Here is a 19,365-nt window from a genome sequence, read left to right as displayed (position 1 = left end):
AGTACGAGGATTCAATGACTCACAGAAGGAAGAATACTTCAGAAAGAAAATCAATGATGTGAGTCAGGCCAACAGAATCATCTCACACATTACGGCATACAGGAGTCTCCATATTATGTGCCACATTCCAGTCTTCTGTTGGATTGCAGCTACTGTACTTCAGCAGATGCTGGAAAGGAAAAACATCAAAGACATTCCCAAAACGCTGACTGAAATGTTCATACACTTCTTGCTCATCCAGACCACAAGAAAGGATCAGAAGTATCAGAGTGGACCTGAAACAGATACAAAAAAACTTCTGGAATCTCAGAGAAACATTGTACTGAAGCTGGCAGAACTGGCTTTCAAGAATCTAGAGAATGGCAACCTCATGTTTTATGAGGAAGACCTGAGAGAGTGTGGCATTGATGTCAGTGAAGCATCAGTGTATTCTGGCATGTGCACTGAGATCTTCAAGACAGAATCTGTGGAATCTCAACAGAAGAAGGTCTACTGCTTTGTGCATCTTAGTGTCCAGGAGTTTCTGGCAGCTGTGTTTGTGTTTCACTCGTATTTGGCTAAGAACCCTGAAGCTCTGAAATCCCTCATCAGTGATGAGCAGAGAGATGAACTTCATGATGAACCATCATTTTTATCTTCTCTTAAATCAGCACTAGGATTAAAAGACAACTTACATGTTTTACTTAAGAGTGCAGTTGATAAGGCTTTGGAAAGCCAGAACGGACACCTGGATCTCTTCCTTCGCTTCCTTATGGGCATTTCTCTGGAGAGCAATCACAGACTTCTGCAAGGTCTACTGAGCCGCACACACAACAGCTCAAATAGCATCAAGCAAACATGTCAGTACATGAAGAAGCTCAACAGAGAAGGTCTCTCTCCTGAACGATGCATCAATCTTTTCCACTGCTTATTTGAAATGAAGGATGATTCCATGCACAAAGAAATTCAGACATACTTGTCATCACCAAAGAGCATCAAACAGAAGTTGTCTCCTGCCCACTGTTCAGCACTGGCCCACATGCTTCTGATGTCTGAGGATGTGCTGGAAGAGTTTGACCTGAAGAAATACAACACATCAGATGAGGGACGCAGGAGACTGATCCCAGCTGTGAGGTACTGCAGAAAGGCACGGTGAGTCCTGATGGAGAGACTGTGCTAACTATAGCGACTAAATATAATGTTAAGTCACTAGTCTACTACTAGCTGGGGTGAACCCAGACTAACCTGTTTTTTGACAGGCGTCAATGGGATCTTTTCCAGGGCCCGTATTCGCAAAGAATTTTAAAGCTAAAAGTAGCTCCTAACTGCCGAATTTAGGAGAAACTCCTAAAAATAATGGGTGTGTCACTCGTAACTTTAGGACTCCTTTAAGTAACTCACAAAGCATTTGAGCCCTAAAAGTAGCACCTAAGTCTGGGACAGCTTAAAAAAAGTCGAGAGGACTCCTATCTTTCAAACAATCCTAGGACACTTTTTGTGGCATTTCACGTCACGATGCCGATGTTTTGAAATAAACATGCGGTTCCAGGAGCTGTCAATCGCGAGGGAATAATTGTGCATTGTAATTAAGGGATGCAATAATGTCACCAACAACCGAAACCATTCATTGCATGTAAACTAAATGTTTTACATTTTAACGTTTTATTGTGAATCAAATTGTTTCTCCTCTTTGCCAATGTAGGCCTATGTGTCTTCTTAAAGATTCCTTTAAAACCTGTTGCAAAGATACTGCTTCAAACTGCAAAGATAGGCCTACTGTATTTCATTATGCTACTAGGCTATTTGCTTTGTCTTACACTTTATTAATTTAGGCCATTTATTAATCATCGTGCATCCTTCACAGCACTTGTGTAGTGCACGCATTCTCACCAGCAAAGACCTGTCACCTGTCACTCATCATCATAGGGGAGGTTCTTACCATCATTCCCACGTTATAATCATCAGCCAATCAAGATGGTCACTTCAATCAAGCTCGTGCATGAGTAATGATGTCAACCATAGCAACAGAGCTAGAGTTAAGACTTTTCCTTAGTACGAGTAAGTCTGAAAGCCTTTGTGAATAACTTTTAAGAGAAAACTCCTAGGTAAAAGTTTTTAGGCGTACTGTACAATGCACAATTATCCCCTCGTGATTGAGAGTAAAATCGCAACGTGACGTGAAATGCCACACAAAGCGGCTTAGGATTGTTTGTGAATAGGTCTTAGTGAGTGACTCCTTTCTTTTAAGCTGTATTGATGTGTAATACCCATTTTATAACACTTTGTTTAATTAAAAACAAGTATCTTTACTGTTTTAAAAATGCAAGATGGTGTACACTTAATGTATTTCAATGTTATGAAGTGGAAAATTCCATCTTACAATTGTCCTCTTACAACATTATGTGTGTAAACACTTCAGTTCTGTTCATCTTTACCATTTTGCCCAGGTACAAGTACATGTACATTGGAAGTCTTGTCGGGTCTCACTGCATGTGTATGTGTGTGTGTATGTGTGTGTGTGTGTGTTTATGTATGTGTGTGATTTGGCATGAGAATGATCTGCGAAAGATCACTTGATTGTGTTGATTTATCGGGGCACATTGTATCCCTTAGATTTATCCATCTCTGCAATACTTTGTCTTTTATTTTTTGTTGTTATGCAGACTTGCTGAATGCAAACTCTCAGAGAAGTCCTGTGGAATTGTGGCTGCTGTTCTACAGTCACCAAACTCCCTGACAGAGCTGGACCTAAGTCACAATGACCTGGGGGATTCTGGAGTTCAGCTTCTCTCTAAGGGACTGTCTAGTCCTAACTGCAAACTGCAGACATTAAGGTTGGTGTTAGACATGTCTTTGTAAAGGGTTATTATTAGGACTAGTGTGGCACATTATGGTTTGGTTGGTGTTTTATGTGTCTTAACCCTCTAACCGCCCATGTCGCAATATTGCGACAAGCGTCATTACTGAATAAAACAGACGATAGACGCGAGTACAGTGTAGAATCTCATTTGTACTCTTGACCACTAGATGGCAGACACCCAGAACTTTGATTCAAGCTCAACCTTTTTTTTCAAAGTTTTCAGGAAGCTCGCGAAAACACGCGAGAAACACACGAAGAAGACGTGCATTTCCTCCTTAACGCGGAAGCGATGCGGGCCTTAGTTTTGCACAAATTGAAGCAGAAATACACCAAATGTTGGAAAAAGAATTCACGTGTGATGATGTCTTGGGTCTATTATTCACCTATTCTGATTCTGAAGGAGAATATCTGCCTTTTGGAGAATATGATCGATCATCTATTGACTGATAGTCACGGAGCGTCTGTGAATGGAGGTGCGTCTTTTTCGACAGTGTTCACTAAGCATACTATGCTTATTTCGACCCTCTGCCCAACATAGCTGGAGGTGCCAGTGATGATAGTGTCCGTAATGGATGTGGTATAGACAGCGGGGGTTGTAAAAATAGGGCTCTAAAAAACATCAAAGTCACCCGCGATATGGAACTGATTTGACCAGGCTACTTTATTGTATAGTAGCATAGGGTTTGTGATTATAGTAATAGTTTACTATTGTTGGTTTACATGTGACTGTGTTCCTGTTCATTTGTTATGTCGGTGAAATCACAAAAAAAGAAAGTAAAACTGCTCAAATATGTTCAACATCTAGTATTTACTGAAATGTGCATAATTCACGGTGGTTGCCATCCAGTGACGTCATAATATGCAAATTAGATGAGTAAATTTACCCCCTTCATAAACTTCTGGTCATACTCAATGATTTTCACATTTACAGTAGGATTTTATCTCTGACCATTTGCAAGCCATGGCCTTTTGAAATTTTGATGTAAAAATCCAATTTATATTTTTTAAACCCTGGCGGCTAAAGGGTTAAGGACTGTCCACACCAAGTCCAATTTTTTGGATGAAATTCACACAAAATTAAGCAGGTTAATAAACACAGTTATTCTAATTAGTCTGTACTCACTGAGGACAAAATGAAAATGGAAAAAAAAAATGCAATAATAAAAAAAAAAACATTCGAAACTGTCTCGTTTGATGTGAAATTTCGTATGCAATAGAGTTCCTGACCAATTAAATAACGGATTTTTATAGGGTTCCGATGTCAGCGATGTCATAAGTAGAATGACAAGCAGAAAAGGCTGACACAATGTATGATATTATATTGTATGATATTGTATATGAGATATGTCTCATTAGGCCTATATGCCAAAGTCACAAAGAATTTACGTTACATCAGACTTTCCCAGGTTTTCAAGAGTGAGAACTCCACCACAGACAGCTTTCCCCACCACCTAACCATCATTTCACACAAGGACGTCGTTAGACCTATTTTGGGGGAGCTGAAGCCACCCTAAGATGATCAAAAGCACCTTAAAAATATATAGTAACTAGGTGTACCGCAGAGCGGTACAAAATATGACCGCCGCCCAGTCAAGCACATGTTTTCCACAAAAATAAGTCACGCTGAAAGGCATATATGATTCTAACCGTCTCACTGAATTGCATTATGCACACTCAATTCTCACTGGTATCTGCTAGACAACAAGTACCAAAACATGATTAGTTCATAGATTTCACATGTAAAATACATTTTATACAACCCCACCCCCATCTTGCCTGTTCATAATTCTGAGAAATTCTTGAATTGTGTGCATGTGTGCGTGTACATGTTTATGTTTATGGGTGTGTGGGTGGGTGTGTGTGCGTGCATGTGCATGTGCTTGTGTGTTTGCCTGTTTATGTGCCTGTGTGTGTGCATGTGCATGCATGCGTATATATGTCTACTGTGTGAGTATGTGTCATACATAGGATTACTCTGAATGTATGTGTGTGCGTGTGTATCTGTTTATGCACATGTGTGCATATGGAATGGGTTTACATGACCCCTGGAGGCAAACATACGCAAAAAAGTCATCCTAGGCCCTACCCTCCTTTCGGGGGGTCCAGTCCAGCGGGGGGGCTACAGATCAAAACGAAAAACGATGGTTCCATGCTATCCATGTGGGGTTACATGCCCACCAAGTTTCGTGTACCCCAGTCTTTCAGTGTCCCGGGAATCCTTGTTGGTGTACGGTCACTAAATGTACACATAAATTATTTTATTGTAAGGCCCCCCATGAACGAAAGTCCACGAAACTTGGCATGCATTCGGAGGGTGTCATAATGATCCTACACTTACAATTTCATGCAGTTTTGACCATGTCAGCCAGAGATATTGTGATGAAAACACCTAATGTTTTGCTTTTTAATTTTTAACTAGGGGGCGCTATACATGAAATAAGTGGTAATGGCCCTACGGTTTTCGAGATATTCACAGAAAACTGTCTCCGGCCACCTACAGGCCAGTTGGTGTATAGTAACATAAATTAATTTATTGTGTGGCTCCCCATGAACGGAATTCCACGAAACTTGGCGTGCATTCAGAGGGTGTCATAATGATCCTACACTTCCAATTTTGTGCAGTTTTGACTATGTTTGGTCACAGATACCGGCGATTACAACACCTCATTTTTACTTTTTTGTGTTTAACCCATTGAGTGCCAAAAACGTAATATTATGTTTTTAGCTTTTTTTTTTAAATTACGAAACTAGACACTCTAACACACCTTATATGTGATTTTGGGAACTCTGTGATAAATGGAAATGAAATATATGAAGATCGTGAAACTCATGAAAATTCACAATCTGGACATTTTATCTGGACATTTTATCATAACTCGGTTGCCGCTTTGGGTCGAATCAGTGACGCATGCACGTCAGGTCAAAACCAGGCCATTTTCGTGGGTCTATCACTAGGTGGCAGTCTCGCCAGGTCTCGCTGATCACTTCCCGGAACGTTTACACAAGTAAGTAACAGGCAACACTTCATATTTCATGAAAGACGTTATATCTCCATTTCTAGAAAAAAAAAACAGCGATTTTGATGAAAACAATCCACTGTTTATTTCTCAGGAACAGAGGCGTGTAGAAATACACGGTTTGCACCCACCGAGAGCTTAAAGCCTCACCTTTTAATCAAGCTATTGTATGTGTTCATAGCTATAACACAGAAGATGCTGTGGCTGTACAAAAATCATCAACAATGGTCTAGATTGCTGGCACTCTAGGACAAAGCTCCCGAAAACAGCTTGGCATTCAATGAGTTAACTAGGTGGCGCTATACATGAAAATTAGTGGTTATGGAATGGGTTGACATGGCCCTTTGAGATCAACATACAAAAAAAAATGGTCCTCCTAAACCCTACGGTTCTCGAGATATTCACAGAAAACTGTGTCTGCCCTACCCTCTTTCGGGGGTCCAGTCCAGCGGGGGGGGGCTACAGATCAAAACGAAAAAAGCTTCGCTGCGCGGCGGTCATAATATATGCGTCCGAATTCACAAACATTATTCTCTGCTGAATAGCTCTCGGAGTACTTATCTCACATAAATCAAGATGTCAAACAAAAGAGCGGAACCGGAGCTTTCCAGTGATATTAGCGGCTAGGTGCTGTGAAAAATGGTTCACGTGAAAATTAACGTTGGGCATACATGACATTTCATCATATTTGCATTCACAGCACACAGCACTTCGTCCTTCTCCACCCATTACTGTCGGTGGTATACAGTATCTCACAAACTCAACGCATGGTAAATCATATAGGCTATCAGAATAAACAGCAGACCTTACCGAACACGACAATATGAAGCCGTTCCCGTTCCTGAGTTTTGAAATTGCCGCAAATTTCTACATGGTATCCAACTTTGGGCTGAAATTCTAATGTAGCCTAATAGCAGTCCAAGCAACTGTGCTTTTGAATAGATATTTCTACCAGCATGCTTCAGGTGACATGAATGCAACAATCATGAGACACAAAGTATTTTCACTTGACATAAAGGCTGACATAATATATATGCATGCATGATCATCATATTTTCCCAGATATGGGTAGCCTGTTGTCTTGAAAACGATATAGCCTAGCATAATAGATATGGGTAGCCTGTTGTCTTGAAAACGATATAGCCTAGCATAATAGATATGGGTAGCCTGTTGTCTTGAAAACGATATAGCCTAGCATAATAGAGGGCCCTTACAATGACCAAAGACCTTAGTAGTACAATTACACTGAAAATACTAAGGAAGGACTTAGTATACTGAAAGGACTCATTTGATATTTTACAGTGGGTCAAGCTTGATCTGTATGCAGTAGTCTAGGCCTAAAAACAAAAACCTCTGAGCAGCAGATCAGCCAGTCCCCCGCTGAAAATGATAAGCCCAAAATTAGCTATGACTACAGGGACAAGTAGAAAGAATAATAGAGTTAACCATATGAATTAAAGTTATTTTATGTAAGAAAGAACAGTAGGCTATGACAGCAGTAGGCTGCATGATCAACCTATATGCCTTGTTTGCTCAGAAGTGGGTGTAGTAAAGGAGCAAATCACCAAACAACAACATGATAGCTGACCCATGCAAAAAAAACATGTAAACAATAGTTCAATATGCCTCTTAGTGGAATTTTGGGATACATTTCAAATGCTTTATTTCTTCCTTCCTGTTTTTGTTATGAACATTATCAACCTATCCTTGTGGAATAGTGGAATATTGGTAGCCTACTAATAAAAACTACAGGATAGTAAGAGCTAATATGTTGCTTTATTTATCTAATTTCTACCACCACTAAAAAAGTGGGCCGGTCTTGGGCGTGAAACTCCCAGGCTGAAAAGTGGCCCCACTCCGACCCTGGTGGGTACTATTAATTGAAATCCCTAATCCCTAACTTTTCATTTCAGTTCATGAAATGTGGGGTGATGACAGCAACCCCCCTGCCACTGGCAAGATAGGCGTACAATATCAGTCCCCGCACACTGTTGTTATAATTAGCAATATAATCAGCATGGTGACATGGTGTCCCTGTTAATTCATTGAAGCCCTTTTAAGGTGTGATGATTTTTTCCGGCGGGCTCTATAGAATGGAATCTCGCTGCAACAATGAACAGAGAACTTCTCGATGCACATGATGTGCATGAAAAGAAAAATTATGTTCTTTCACAGAAATGGAATGTGCATCATGTTAGTTTAGAATAGGCTATTTAGGCATTTGAACCCAGGATGCAGTGCAGCCTGCCATAGTTTTATAGGCTATGCTGACAAGTGCTGCAGATCAGTCTCTAAGGCTATGCCCTCTTAGCAGACTTTTAACATATCATAGCCTGTGCATGTGTTATGTAACTGAGTTGATGTATGTTTTAAGTAATGGGATAAATATTATTTATGTATGGATTTCTATGCAAAGTCACAAAAACATGCGTGCGCAACAATGCTCTCCATGAAAATAATAAAATGAGTTTTTGTGCTGAAAACTGCACCAATTCGAAATCACGATGGTTAGATTGTTCAATATGTTCAATATCCCTAAAGGAATGCATGTCTTCGTGACATGAAAATGACAAAATACGAGGTTATATTAATAATGCAAATGAACGGCAAACTCTGAAATATAGTCTGAAATGAGATGTTATTATCATTGAGACAACAGGGGTATACAAAAAAATCTGATTGTAGCTTACAGCAGCCGACTATTTAGGTTAAGTTTATAACGTTGTGGACGGCCACCAAGCGTCTTCTGCCCCACGGCTGCGCGCGCATCTAGTTTTGTTGGTAAACGGGAAACCCGTGGGGTTTGGGTGACGTCGCACTCGCAGTCGCTGCCTAGCAACCGGGACAGTTGGAAAACAGAGAAGACATGAAGCTACACGGTTTTGACAGTGGGATGAAAAAGTTACTAAAAAGGCTACAAGCTGTCATAACAGTTCAGTCTACTGTAGTAAAGTTAGGTCGTACAGTCACTGAGGTCGATAGTCACGTATTATTTTCAGTATGAGTCTGTTGAGTCGACATTGCGGAGGTTAGTAGTAGCTGGATGTGGCAGTTGTTTGAGGGAAGACGTTAACGTTAGTCATTTGGTGACTGAAGCGGTAAGTGCTAGCTCTAGTGCTAACTAGATCAGCAAGAGAGTATTAACACATTCCGGTACAAACGTCTTGGGAGCTGTTTACTGTTGATCGGGAAGGACAGAGAAGAGGGAGTCTGCCATAGTGAGACTAAGTTAACGTTAACATTACAACTTGGTGGACGTTGGAAAAGCCTCGAGTGGAAACCGTTAGCCTGGAAGCTCATCGCATGCGCAGCCAACCTTCCCAACTCAACAGCGATTGTCAGGGCAACGGTCGCCTCGCGTCTTCCCTGCCCACCAGTGACCAGTCTCCGCTGCTGGCCCTGCTAAGTGTGTGTTGTGTTTGTGTGTCGCCTAAAAGGTACTGTAGCTTACGGTTTGTTTTACACATGATTAGCGACCTAGTGGAACAGACATTCTGGAGGATCAGCACAGAAGCTGTTATCCTCTACACTGAAGGATCCTCACCGCAAAGTTGAAACACTTCAGTATGTAATCTAGAGAACCAGAAACATCAAGATGTAGTCTGGATTTATTTATTTATTTATTTATTTTTTGTGTTTATTTATTTAAACATACTTACATTTACATAAATGAGGATACATAGAATTGCATCCCTGTAATTCTAGTGTTGTTTACAAGTAGGCTACAGTATGTGTCCTGTTACTGTTACTGCAGAAGGACTCTGTAGTCCTCACTACAGGCAACAAATGAATCATGAATCAATCAATAATCAGCTAATCTAAATGCAGCGTCAACTGTTTACACTGGTACCATTTTCTGTGCATTTCACTACATTTAGTCGATTTGATTCAAAGTAACCTTGCATAGTGATATGTTGAGTTCTGTCATAATTCTGTCAAATGTTGTTGCAGATTTGCTGACTGTAAACTCTCAGATAAATCCTGTGAGATTGTTGCTTCAGTTCTACAATCAGCAAACTCCCTACTACAGCTGGACTTGAGTGACAATGACCTGGGGGATTCTGGAGTTCAGCTTCTCTCAAAAGGACTGTCCAGTTTTAACTGCAAAATACACACATTAAGGTGGGTATACATTTTATTATCATCTTAGATTTCCTGATTAGGGAGAAAAACCATGACAATATAACATCAATTGGTCAGCACCAAAAAGTAGCATTGAACATGCTGAACCTTATTGCTTATGCTTAGAGTTTCAAAATCTGTTTCTGGATTGGTCTAGTCCGTGACCCATTATGTTACAATAAAGTAATATGGCACGAGTGAGAGTGGCATCGGTAGCAGATATCACCATGGCTGTTATTTGCAATTAGGCACGAGGCCAGAGGCCAAGTACAGTGTGTTTTACATGGTGCCTGCACATTTATTTAGAGCACTGGAGCAGTTCTGTAGTCTATTGACATTGGGATTGATATTTGTTTGGTGGCTTTTGGCCACAGGGAAGAGTGCCACCTACTGGCCAGCCACCAACACCACTTCCAGCAGGAACCTACTCTTGCAAGGAGGTTTCTTATCCAAGTACTTACTAAGCCTGCTTAGCTTCAGTAATTCAGCAAAGTCAGGGTATCTACTGGTCTGGCCGCTGGCTAAAAACAAAAGGTGAAAGGCATATATGATTCTAACCGTCTCACTGAATTGCATTATGCACACTCAATTCTCACTGGTATCTGCTAGACAACAAGTATGAAAACATGATTAGTTCATAGATTTCACATGTAAAATACATTTTATACAACCCCACCTCCATCTTGCCTGCTCATAATTCTGAGAAATTCTTGAATTGTGTGCATGTTCGTGTTTGTTTGTGTGTGTGTGTGTGTGTGTGTGTGCGTGTGCGTGCGTGCATGTCCTTGTGGGTGTGCCTGTGTGTGTGCATGTGCATGCATGCATACATATGTCTACTGTGTGTGTATGTGTTATACGTATGTTTACTGTGAATGTATGTGATCACTTGATTGTGTTGATTTATCGGGGCACATTGTATCCCTTAGATTTATCCATCTCTGCAATACTTTGTCTTTATTTTTTGTTGTTATGCAGACTTGCTGAATGCAAACTCTCAGAGAAGTCCTGTGGAATTGTGGCTGCTGTTCTACAGTCACCAAACTCCCTGACAGAGCTGGACCTAAGTCACAATGACCTGGGGGATTCTGGAGTTCAGCTTCTCTCTAAGGGACTGTCTAGTCCTAACCGCAAACTGCAGACATTAAGGTTGGTGTTAGACATGTCTTTGTAAAGGATTATTATTAGGACTAGTGTGGCACATTATGGTTTGGTTGGTGTTTTATGTGTCTTAAGGACTGTCTACACCAAGTCCAATTTTTCGGATGAAATTCACACAAAATTAAGCAGGTTAATAAACACAGTTATTCTAATTAGTCTGTACTCACTGAGGACGAAATGAAAATGAAAAAAAAAAATGCAATAATAAAAAAAAAAACATTCGAAACTGTCTCGTTTGATGTGAAATTTCGTATGCAATAGAGTTCCTGACCAATTAAATAATGACTTTTTATAGGGTTCCGATGTCAGCGATGTCATAAGTAAAATGACAAGCAGAAAAGGCTGACACAATGTATGATATTGTATTGTATGATATTGTATATGAGATATGTCTCATTAGGCCCTATATGCCAAAGTCACAAAGAATTTACGTTACATCAGACTTTCCCAGGTTTTCAAGAGTGAGAACTCCACCACAGACAGCTTTCCCCACCACCTAACCATCATTTCACACAAGGACGTCGTTAGACCTATTTTGGGGGAGCTGAAGCCACCCTAAGATGATCAAAAGCCCTCTAAAAATATATAGTAACTAGGTGTACCGCAGAGCGGTACAAAATATGACCGCCGCCCAGTCAAGCACATGTTTTCCACAAAAATAAGTCACGCTGAAAGGCATATATGATTCTAACCGTCTCATTGAATTGCATTATGCACACTCAATTCTCACTGGTATCTGCTAGACAACAAGTACCAAAACATGATTAGTTCATAGATTTCACATGTAATATACATTTTATACAACCCCACCCCCATCTTGCCTGTTCATAATTCTGAGAAATTCTTGAATTGTGTGCATGTGTGCGTGTTTATGTTTATGGGTGTGTGGGTGTGCATGTGCTTGTGTGTTTGCCTGTTTATGTGCCTGTGTGTGTGCATGTGCATGCATGCGTATATATGTCTACTGTGTGAGTATGTGTCATACATAGGATTACTCTGAATGTATGTGTGTGCGTGTGTATCTGTTTATGCACATGTGTGCATATGGAATGGGTTTACATGACCCCTGGAGGCAAACATACGCAAAAAAGTCATCCTAGGCCCTACCCTCCTTTCGGGGGGTCCAGTCCAGCGGGGGGGCTACAGATCAAAACGAAAAACAATGGTTCCATGCTATCCATGTGGGGTTACATGCCCACCAAGTTTCGTGCACCCCAGTCTTTCAGTGTCCCGGGAATCCTTGTTGGTGTACGGTCACTAAATGTACACATAAATTATTTTATTGTAAGGCCCCCCCATGAACGAAAGTCCACGAAACTTGGCATGCATTCGGAGGGTGTAATAATGATCCTACACTTTCAATTTCGTGCAGTTTTGACCATGTCAGCCAGAGATTTTGTGATGAAAACACCTAATGTTTTGCTTTTTAATTTTTAACTAGGGGGCGCTATACATGAAATAAGTGGTAATGGCCCTACGGTTTTCGAGATATTCACAGAAAACTGTCTCTGGCCACCTACAGGCCAGTTGGTGTATAGTAACATAAATTAATTTATTATGTGGCTCCCCATGAACGGAATTCCACGAAACTTGCTATGCATTCAGAGGGTGTCATAATGATCCTACACTTCCAATTTTGTGCAGTTTTGACTATGTTTGGTCACAGATACCGGCGATTACAACACCTCATTTTTACTTTTTTGTGTTTAACTCATTGAGTGCCAATGCGTTGAGTGCCATAAACGTAATATTACGTTTTTAGCTTTTTTTTTTTATTACGAAACTAGACACTCTAACACACCTTATATGTGATTTTGGGAACTCTGTGATGAATTGAAATGAAATATATGACGATCGTGAAACTCATGAAAACGCACAATCTGGACATTTTATCTGGACATTTTATCATAACTCGGTTGCCGCTTTGGGTCGAATCAATGACGCATGCACGTCAGGTCAAAACCAGGCCATTTTCGTGGGTCTATCACTAGGTGGCAGTCTCGCCAGGTCTCGCTGATCACTTCCCGGAACGTTTACACAAGTAAGTAACAGGCAACACTTCATATTTCATGAAAGACGTTATATCTCCATTTCTAGAAAAAAAACAGCGATTTTGATGAAAACTAGCCACTGTTTAGCTTGGGATTTCTCAGGAACAGAGGCGCGTAGAAATACACGGTTTGCACCCACCGAGAGCTTAAAGCCTCACCTTTTAATCAAGCTATTGTATGTGTTCATAGCTATAACACAGAATATGCTGTGGCTGTACAAAAATCATCAACAATGGTCTAGATTGCTGGCACTCTAGGACAAAGCTCCCGAAAACAGCCTGGCATTCAATGAGTTAACTAGGTGGCGCTATACATGAAAATTAGTGGTTATGGAATGGGTTGACATGGCCCTTTGAGATCAACATACAAAAAAAATGGTCCTCCTAAACCCTACGGTTCTCGAGATATTCACAGAAAACTGTCTGCCCTACCCTCCTTTCGGGGGGTCCAGTCCAGCGGGGGGGGGGGGCTACAGATCAAAACGAAAAAAGCTTTGCTGCGCGGCGGTCATAATATATGCGTCCGAATTCACATCTATTATTCTCTGCTGAATAGCTCTCGGAGTACTTATCTCACATAAATCAAGATGTCAAACAAAAGAGCGGAACTGGAGCTTTCCAGTGATATTAGCGGCTAGGTGCTGTGAAAAACGGTTCACGTGAAAATTAACGTTGGGCATACATGACATTTCATCATATTTGCATTCACAGCACTTCGTCCTTCTCCACCCATTACTGTCGGTGGTATACAGTATCTCACAAACTCAACGCATGGTAAATCATATAGGCTATCAGAATAAACAGCAGACCTTACCGAACACGACAATATGAAGCATTCTATTGTACAGTAGCCGTTCCCGTTCCTGAGTTTTGAAATTGCAGCAAATTTCTACATGGTATCCAACTTTGGGCTGAAATTCTAATGTAGCCTAATAGCAGTCCAAGCAACTGTGCTTTTGAATAGATATTTCTACCAGCATGCTTCAGGTGACATGAATGCAACAATCATGAGACACAAAGTATTTTCACTTGACATAAAGGCTGACATAATATATATGCATGCATGATCATCATATTTTCCCAGATATGGGTAGCCTGTTGTCTTGAAAACGATATGAAAACGATATAGCCTAGCATAATAGATATGGGTAGCCTGTTGTCTTGAAAACGATATAGCCTAGCATAATAGATATGGGTAGCCTGTTGTCTTGAAAACGATATAGCCTAGCATAATAGAGGGCCCTTATAATGACCAAAGACCTTAGTAGTACAATTACACTGAAAATACTAAGGAAGGACTTAGTATACTGAAAGGACTCATTTGATATTTTACAGTGGGTCAAGCTTGATCTGTATGCAGTAGTCTAGGCCTAAAAACAAAAACCTCTGAGCAGCAGATCAGCCAGTCCCCCGCTGAAAATGATCAGCCCGAAATTAGCTATGACTACAGGGACAAGTAGGAAGGATAATAGTGTTAACCATATGAATTAAAGTTATTTTATGTAAGAAAGAACTGTATATGACTGCAGTAGCTACATGATCAACCTATATTGTTGTTTGCTAACTGTTTGCTCAGAAGTGGGTGTAGTAAAGGAGCAAATCACCAAACAACAACATGATAGCTGACCCATGCAAAAAAAAACATGTAAACAATAGTTCAATATGCCTCTTAGTGGAATTTTGGGATACATTTCAAATGCTTTATTTCTTCCTTCCTGTTTTTGTTATCAACATTATCAACCTATCCTTGTGGAATAGTGGAATATTGGTAGCCTACTAATAAAAACTACAGGATAGTAAGAGCTGAAATGTTGCTTCTATTTATCTAATTTCCACCACCACTAAAAAAGTGGGCCGGTCTTGGGCGTGAAACTCCCGGGCTGAAAAGTGGCCCCACTCCGACCCTGGTGGGTACTATTAATTGAAATCCCTAATCCCTAACTTTTCATTTCAGTTCATGAAATGTGGGGTGATGACAGCAACCCCCCTGCCACTGGCAAGATAGGCGTACAATATCAGTCCCCGCACACTGTTGTTATAATTAGCAATATAATCAGCATGGTGACATGGTGTCCCTGTTAATTCATTGAAGCCCTTTTAAGGTGTGATGATTTTTTTCGGCGGGCTCTATAGAATGGAATCTCGCTGCAACAATGAACAGAGAACTTCTCGATGCACATGATGTGCATGAAAAGAAAAATTATGTTCATTCACAGAAATGGAATGTGCATCATGTTAGTTTAGAATAGGCTATTTAGGCATTTGAACCCAGGATGCAGTGCAGCCTGCCATAGTTTTATAGGCTATGCTGACAAGTGCTGCAGATCAGTCTCTAAGGCTATGCCCTCTTAGCAGACTTTTAACATATCATAGCCTGTGCATGTGTTATGTAACTGAGTTGATGTATGTTTTAAGTAATGGGATAAATATTATTTATGTATGGATTTCTATGCAACGTCACAAAAACATGCGTGCGCAACAATGCTCTCCATGAAAAGAATAAAATGAGTTTTTGTGCTGAAAACTGCACCAATTCGAAATCACCATGGTTAGATTGTTCAATATGTTCAATATCCCTAAAGGAATGCATGTCTTTGCCAAAAATGACAAAATACGAGGTTATATTAATAATGCAAATGAACGGCAAACTCTGAAATATAGTCTGAAATGAGATGTTATTATCATTGAGACAACAGGGGTATACAAAAAAATCTGATTGTAGCTTACAGCAGCCGACTATTTAGGTTAAGTTTATAACGTTGTGGACGGCCACCAAGCGTCTTCTGCCCTACGGCTGCGCGCGCATCTAGTTTTGTTGGTAAACGGGAAACCCGTGGGGTTTGGGTGACATCGCACTCGCAGTCGCTGCCTAGCAACCGGGACAGTTGGAAAACAGAGAAGAAATGAAGCTACACGGTTTTGACAGTGGGATGAAAAAGTTACTAAAAAGGCTACAAGCTGTCATAACAGTTCAGTCTACTGTAGTAAAGTTAGGTCGTACAGTCACTGAGGTCGATAGTCACGTATTATTTTCAGTATGAGTCTGTTGAGTCGACATTGCGGAGGTTAGCAGTAGTAGCTGGATGTGGCAGTTTGAGGGAAGACGTTAACGTTAGTCATTTGGTGACTGAAGCGGTAAGTGCTAGCTCTAGTGCTAACTAGATCAGCAAGAGAGTATTAACACTTTCCGGTACAAACGTCTTGGGAGCTGTTGGTACTGTTACTGGTACTGGTACTGTTGATCGGGAAGGACAGAGAAGAGGGAGTCTGCCATAGTGAGACTAAGTTAACGTTAACATTACAACTTGGTGGACGTTGGAAAAGCCTCGAGTGGAAACCGTTAGCCTGGAAGCTCATCGCACGCGCAGCCAACCTTCCCAACTCCACAGCGATTGTCAGGGCAACGGTCGCCTCGCGTCTTCCCTGCCCACCAGTGACCAGTCTCCGCTGCTGGCCCTGCTAAGTGTGTGTTGTGTTTGTGTGTCGCCTAAAAGGTACTGTAGCTTACGGTTTGTTTTACACATGATTAGCGACCTAGTGGAACAGACATTCTGGAGGATCAGCACAGAAGCTGTTATCCTCTACACTGAAGGATCCTCACCGCAAAGTTGAAACACTTCAGTATGTAATCTAGAGAACCAGAAACATCAAGATGTAGTCTGGATTTATTTATTTATTTATTTATTTATTTATTTATTTTTTGTGTTTATTTATTTAAACATACTTACATTTACATAAATGAGGATACATAGAATTGCATCCCTGTAATTCTAGTGTTGTTTACAAGTAGGCTACAGTATGTGTCCTGTTACTGTTACTGCAGAAGGACTCTGTAGTCCTCACTACAGGCAACAAATGAATCATGAATCAATCAATAATCAGCTAATCTAAATGCAGCGTCAACTGTTTACACTGGTACCATTTTCTGTGCATTTCACTACATTTAGTCGATTTGATTCAAAGTAACCTTGCATAGTGATATGTTGAGTTCTGTCATAATTCTGTCAAATGTTGTTGCAGATTTGCTGACTGTAAACTCTCAGATAAATCCTGTGAGATTGTTGCTTCAGTTCTACAATCAGCAAACTCCCTACTACAGCTGGACTTGAGTGACAATGACCTGGGGGATTCTGGAGTTCAGCTTCTCTCAAAAGGACTGTCCAGTTTTAACTGCAAAATACACACATTAAGGTGGGTATACATTTTATTATCATCTTAGATTTCCTGATTAGGGAGAAAAACCATGACAATATAACATCAATTGGGCAGAACCAAAAAGTAGCATTGAACATGCTGAACCTTATTGCTTATGCTTAGAGTTTCAAAATCTGTTTCTGGATTGGTCTAGTCCGTGACCCATTATGTTACAATAAAGTAATATGGCACGAGTGAGAGTGGCATCGGTAGCAGATATCACCATGGCTGTTATTTGCAATTAGGCACGAGGCCAGAGGCCAAGTACAGTGTGTTTTACATGGTGCCTGCACATTTATTTAGAGCACTGGAGCAGTTCTGTAGTCTATTGATATGTTCTATCATTTTTAGAACTATTAATAATAATGCCTATTCTTAAAGTCCACTGGCCAACAATGTCATTTAGGTGCTGAATAGATATAGTGCTGATAGGAAGTTTTTTCAGTTCCATTTTGACAACTGTAAAAACAAATGTGTCTAAGGAGGAGTGTGTACTAATTCAATAGATATCTCCTCCACACTTCACATCACAGTCATCATATTTAATTTACTAGAGTCTCTCTCTCTCTCTCTCTCTCTCTCTCTCTCTCTCAGGCTCTCTGATTGTCTCATCTCAGAGAAGGGTTGTGGTTTTCTTGCTTCAGCTCTGTCTTCAAACCCCTCCCATTTAAAACTGCTTGATCTCAGCTACAATAATCCTGGAGAATCAGGACTGAAGCTGTTATCTGCTAGACTGGAGGATCCTGTCTGTAAACTGGAGATACTGAAGTATGTTAAAAAAGAACCCCCATTGTTGCACATTTAAACATTCAGCACGTTTTCATGCCAGGAATAAACCGTTTTGAATCAGTCTATTGCCCAAATTCCGTTTATGTCAATATTCCGTTTAACCTGTTTACAAGCAAGTAGAATGTCACATTTTGAGCATATTGCTGATTACATAGCAATCGACATTATTCCAAATAAGTCAGTGATGCAGCCTAATAGGCTCCCAACGTCCTGACGTAAATCTCCACTGGTGGAATTCCCTCTTTTGGCTGCATAATACAACGGCTTCAGGGTCTTCCACCTATATTTCACTTGTTCAAGCGTACATCGATAGCCATCCTCATCAAGTTTTTAACAAAACGTTTTAAAAACGTCGCTATTACGACATTTTCTCCCGTTGATGAACTCTATGACGTGCACGATTACAAGACATAAGTTTGTCTACTCGTCTATCCAAAAGTGTGTGCGTTGTTTTGCCATGATTAGGAAAGTGCCAGAGAGACAATTGGTTCATGTTATCCTAATTCTGTGGGAATTGAGCATGCGCAGGCCTACAACACTCTTCCTTCTGGGAGCATATTCCGTTTAAAGTGTTTTCATGACCCAATATTCCGTTTAAAACAGGCATATGCTTTGGTTTATTAATAAACTGAATATGGCCTTTTTCGGTTTATTTCAATCAGAATAAGGTGTTTACAAGACACGCGCATATTCGGTTTATTCCCAATAAACTGATTTGAAACCGTTTATTTGCTGCATGGAACCGTGCTGATTGTCTCTATTTTTGGAGACCATAGTTATTTCTTCATACCGAGCGTACCGGCCTATTTTCAAATGTGTATTATATTAGCTGCTTTACACTGAAGTATATTGATCTCTTTGATGCAACATGCAATAGTGCAAATAATTAGAGGTGCATTCAAATTCGTAGGCATAGCCAAATGTTAAGGAAACTGTTTTCTGTTTGTGTGTAACTGTTCCGAGAAAGCATATTGACCATAAACATTCATGACTGTTTACCGAATCTGAACACCTCTCAGATTCCAGGCTGCAAGATTAACAGAAAGACTTGCTTGTGTTGCTGGTGGTCCCTGATCATGCATTAAATAATGTAGTTTCACTGTTGGAAAGTGCATTTGTTATTCAGAGATAGTACTCAGGTTGCTCACTAACTCTATCTAAGTAAAGGACAGACAGTGCTGGGGCTTTTTACTTCA

General features: G+C 40.4%; 1 protein-coding gene across 5 annotated transcripts in view; it reads left to right on the top strand.

The window, feature by feature from the left end:
- The window catches only part of LOC121718788 (NACHT, LRR and PYD domains-containing protein 3-like), a 1,510,793-nt gene that overhangs the window by 1,179,349 nt on the left and 312,079 nt on the right, over positions 1-19,365 (top strand). Inside the window, exons 13-15 of one of the 5 annotated variants that reach the window (XM_042103944.1) lie at positions 2,643-2,813; positions 9,808-9,978; positions 10,954-11,124. The exons of the other annotated variants lie outside the window; for them this stretch is intronic. Coding sequence (XP_041959878.1) covers positions 2,643-2,813; positions 9,808-9,978; positions 10,954-11,124 — 513 coding nt within the window. The remainder of the gene's footprint in view (positions 1-2,642; positions 2,814-9,807; positions 9,979-10,953; positions 11,125-19,365) is intronic. 5 annotated transcript variants of the gene reach the window in all.

The sequence above is a fragment of the Alosa sapidissima genome, chromosome 9 (genome assembly GCF_018492685.1).
Source record: "Alosa sapidissima isolate fAloSap1 chromosome 9, fAloSap1.pri, whole genome shotgun sequence".
Classification (NCBI taxonomy): Eukaryota; Metazoa; Chordata; class Actinopteri; order Clupeiformes; family Clupeidae; genus Alosa; species Alosa sapidissima.
This window is presented reverse-complemented; position numbering and strand designations above follow the sequence as displayed.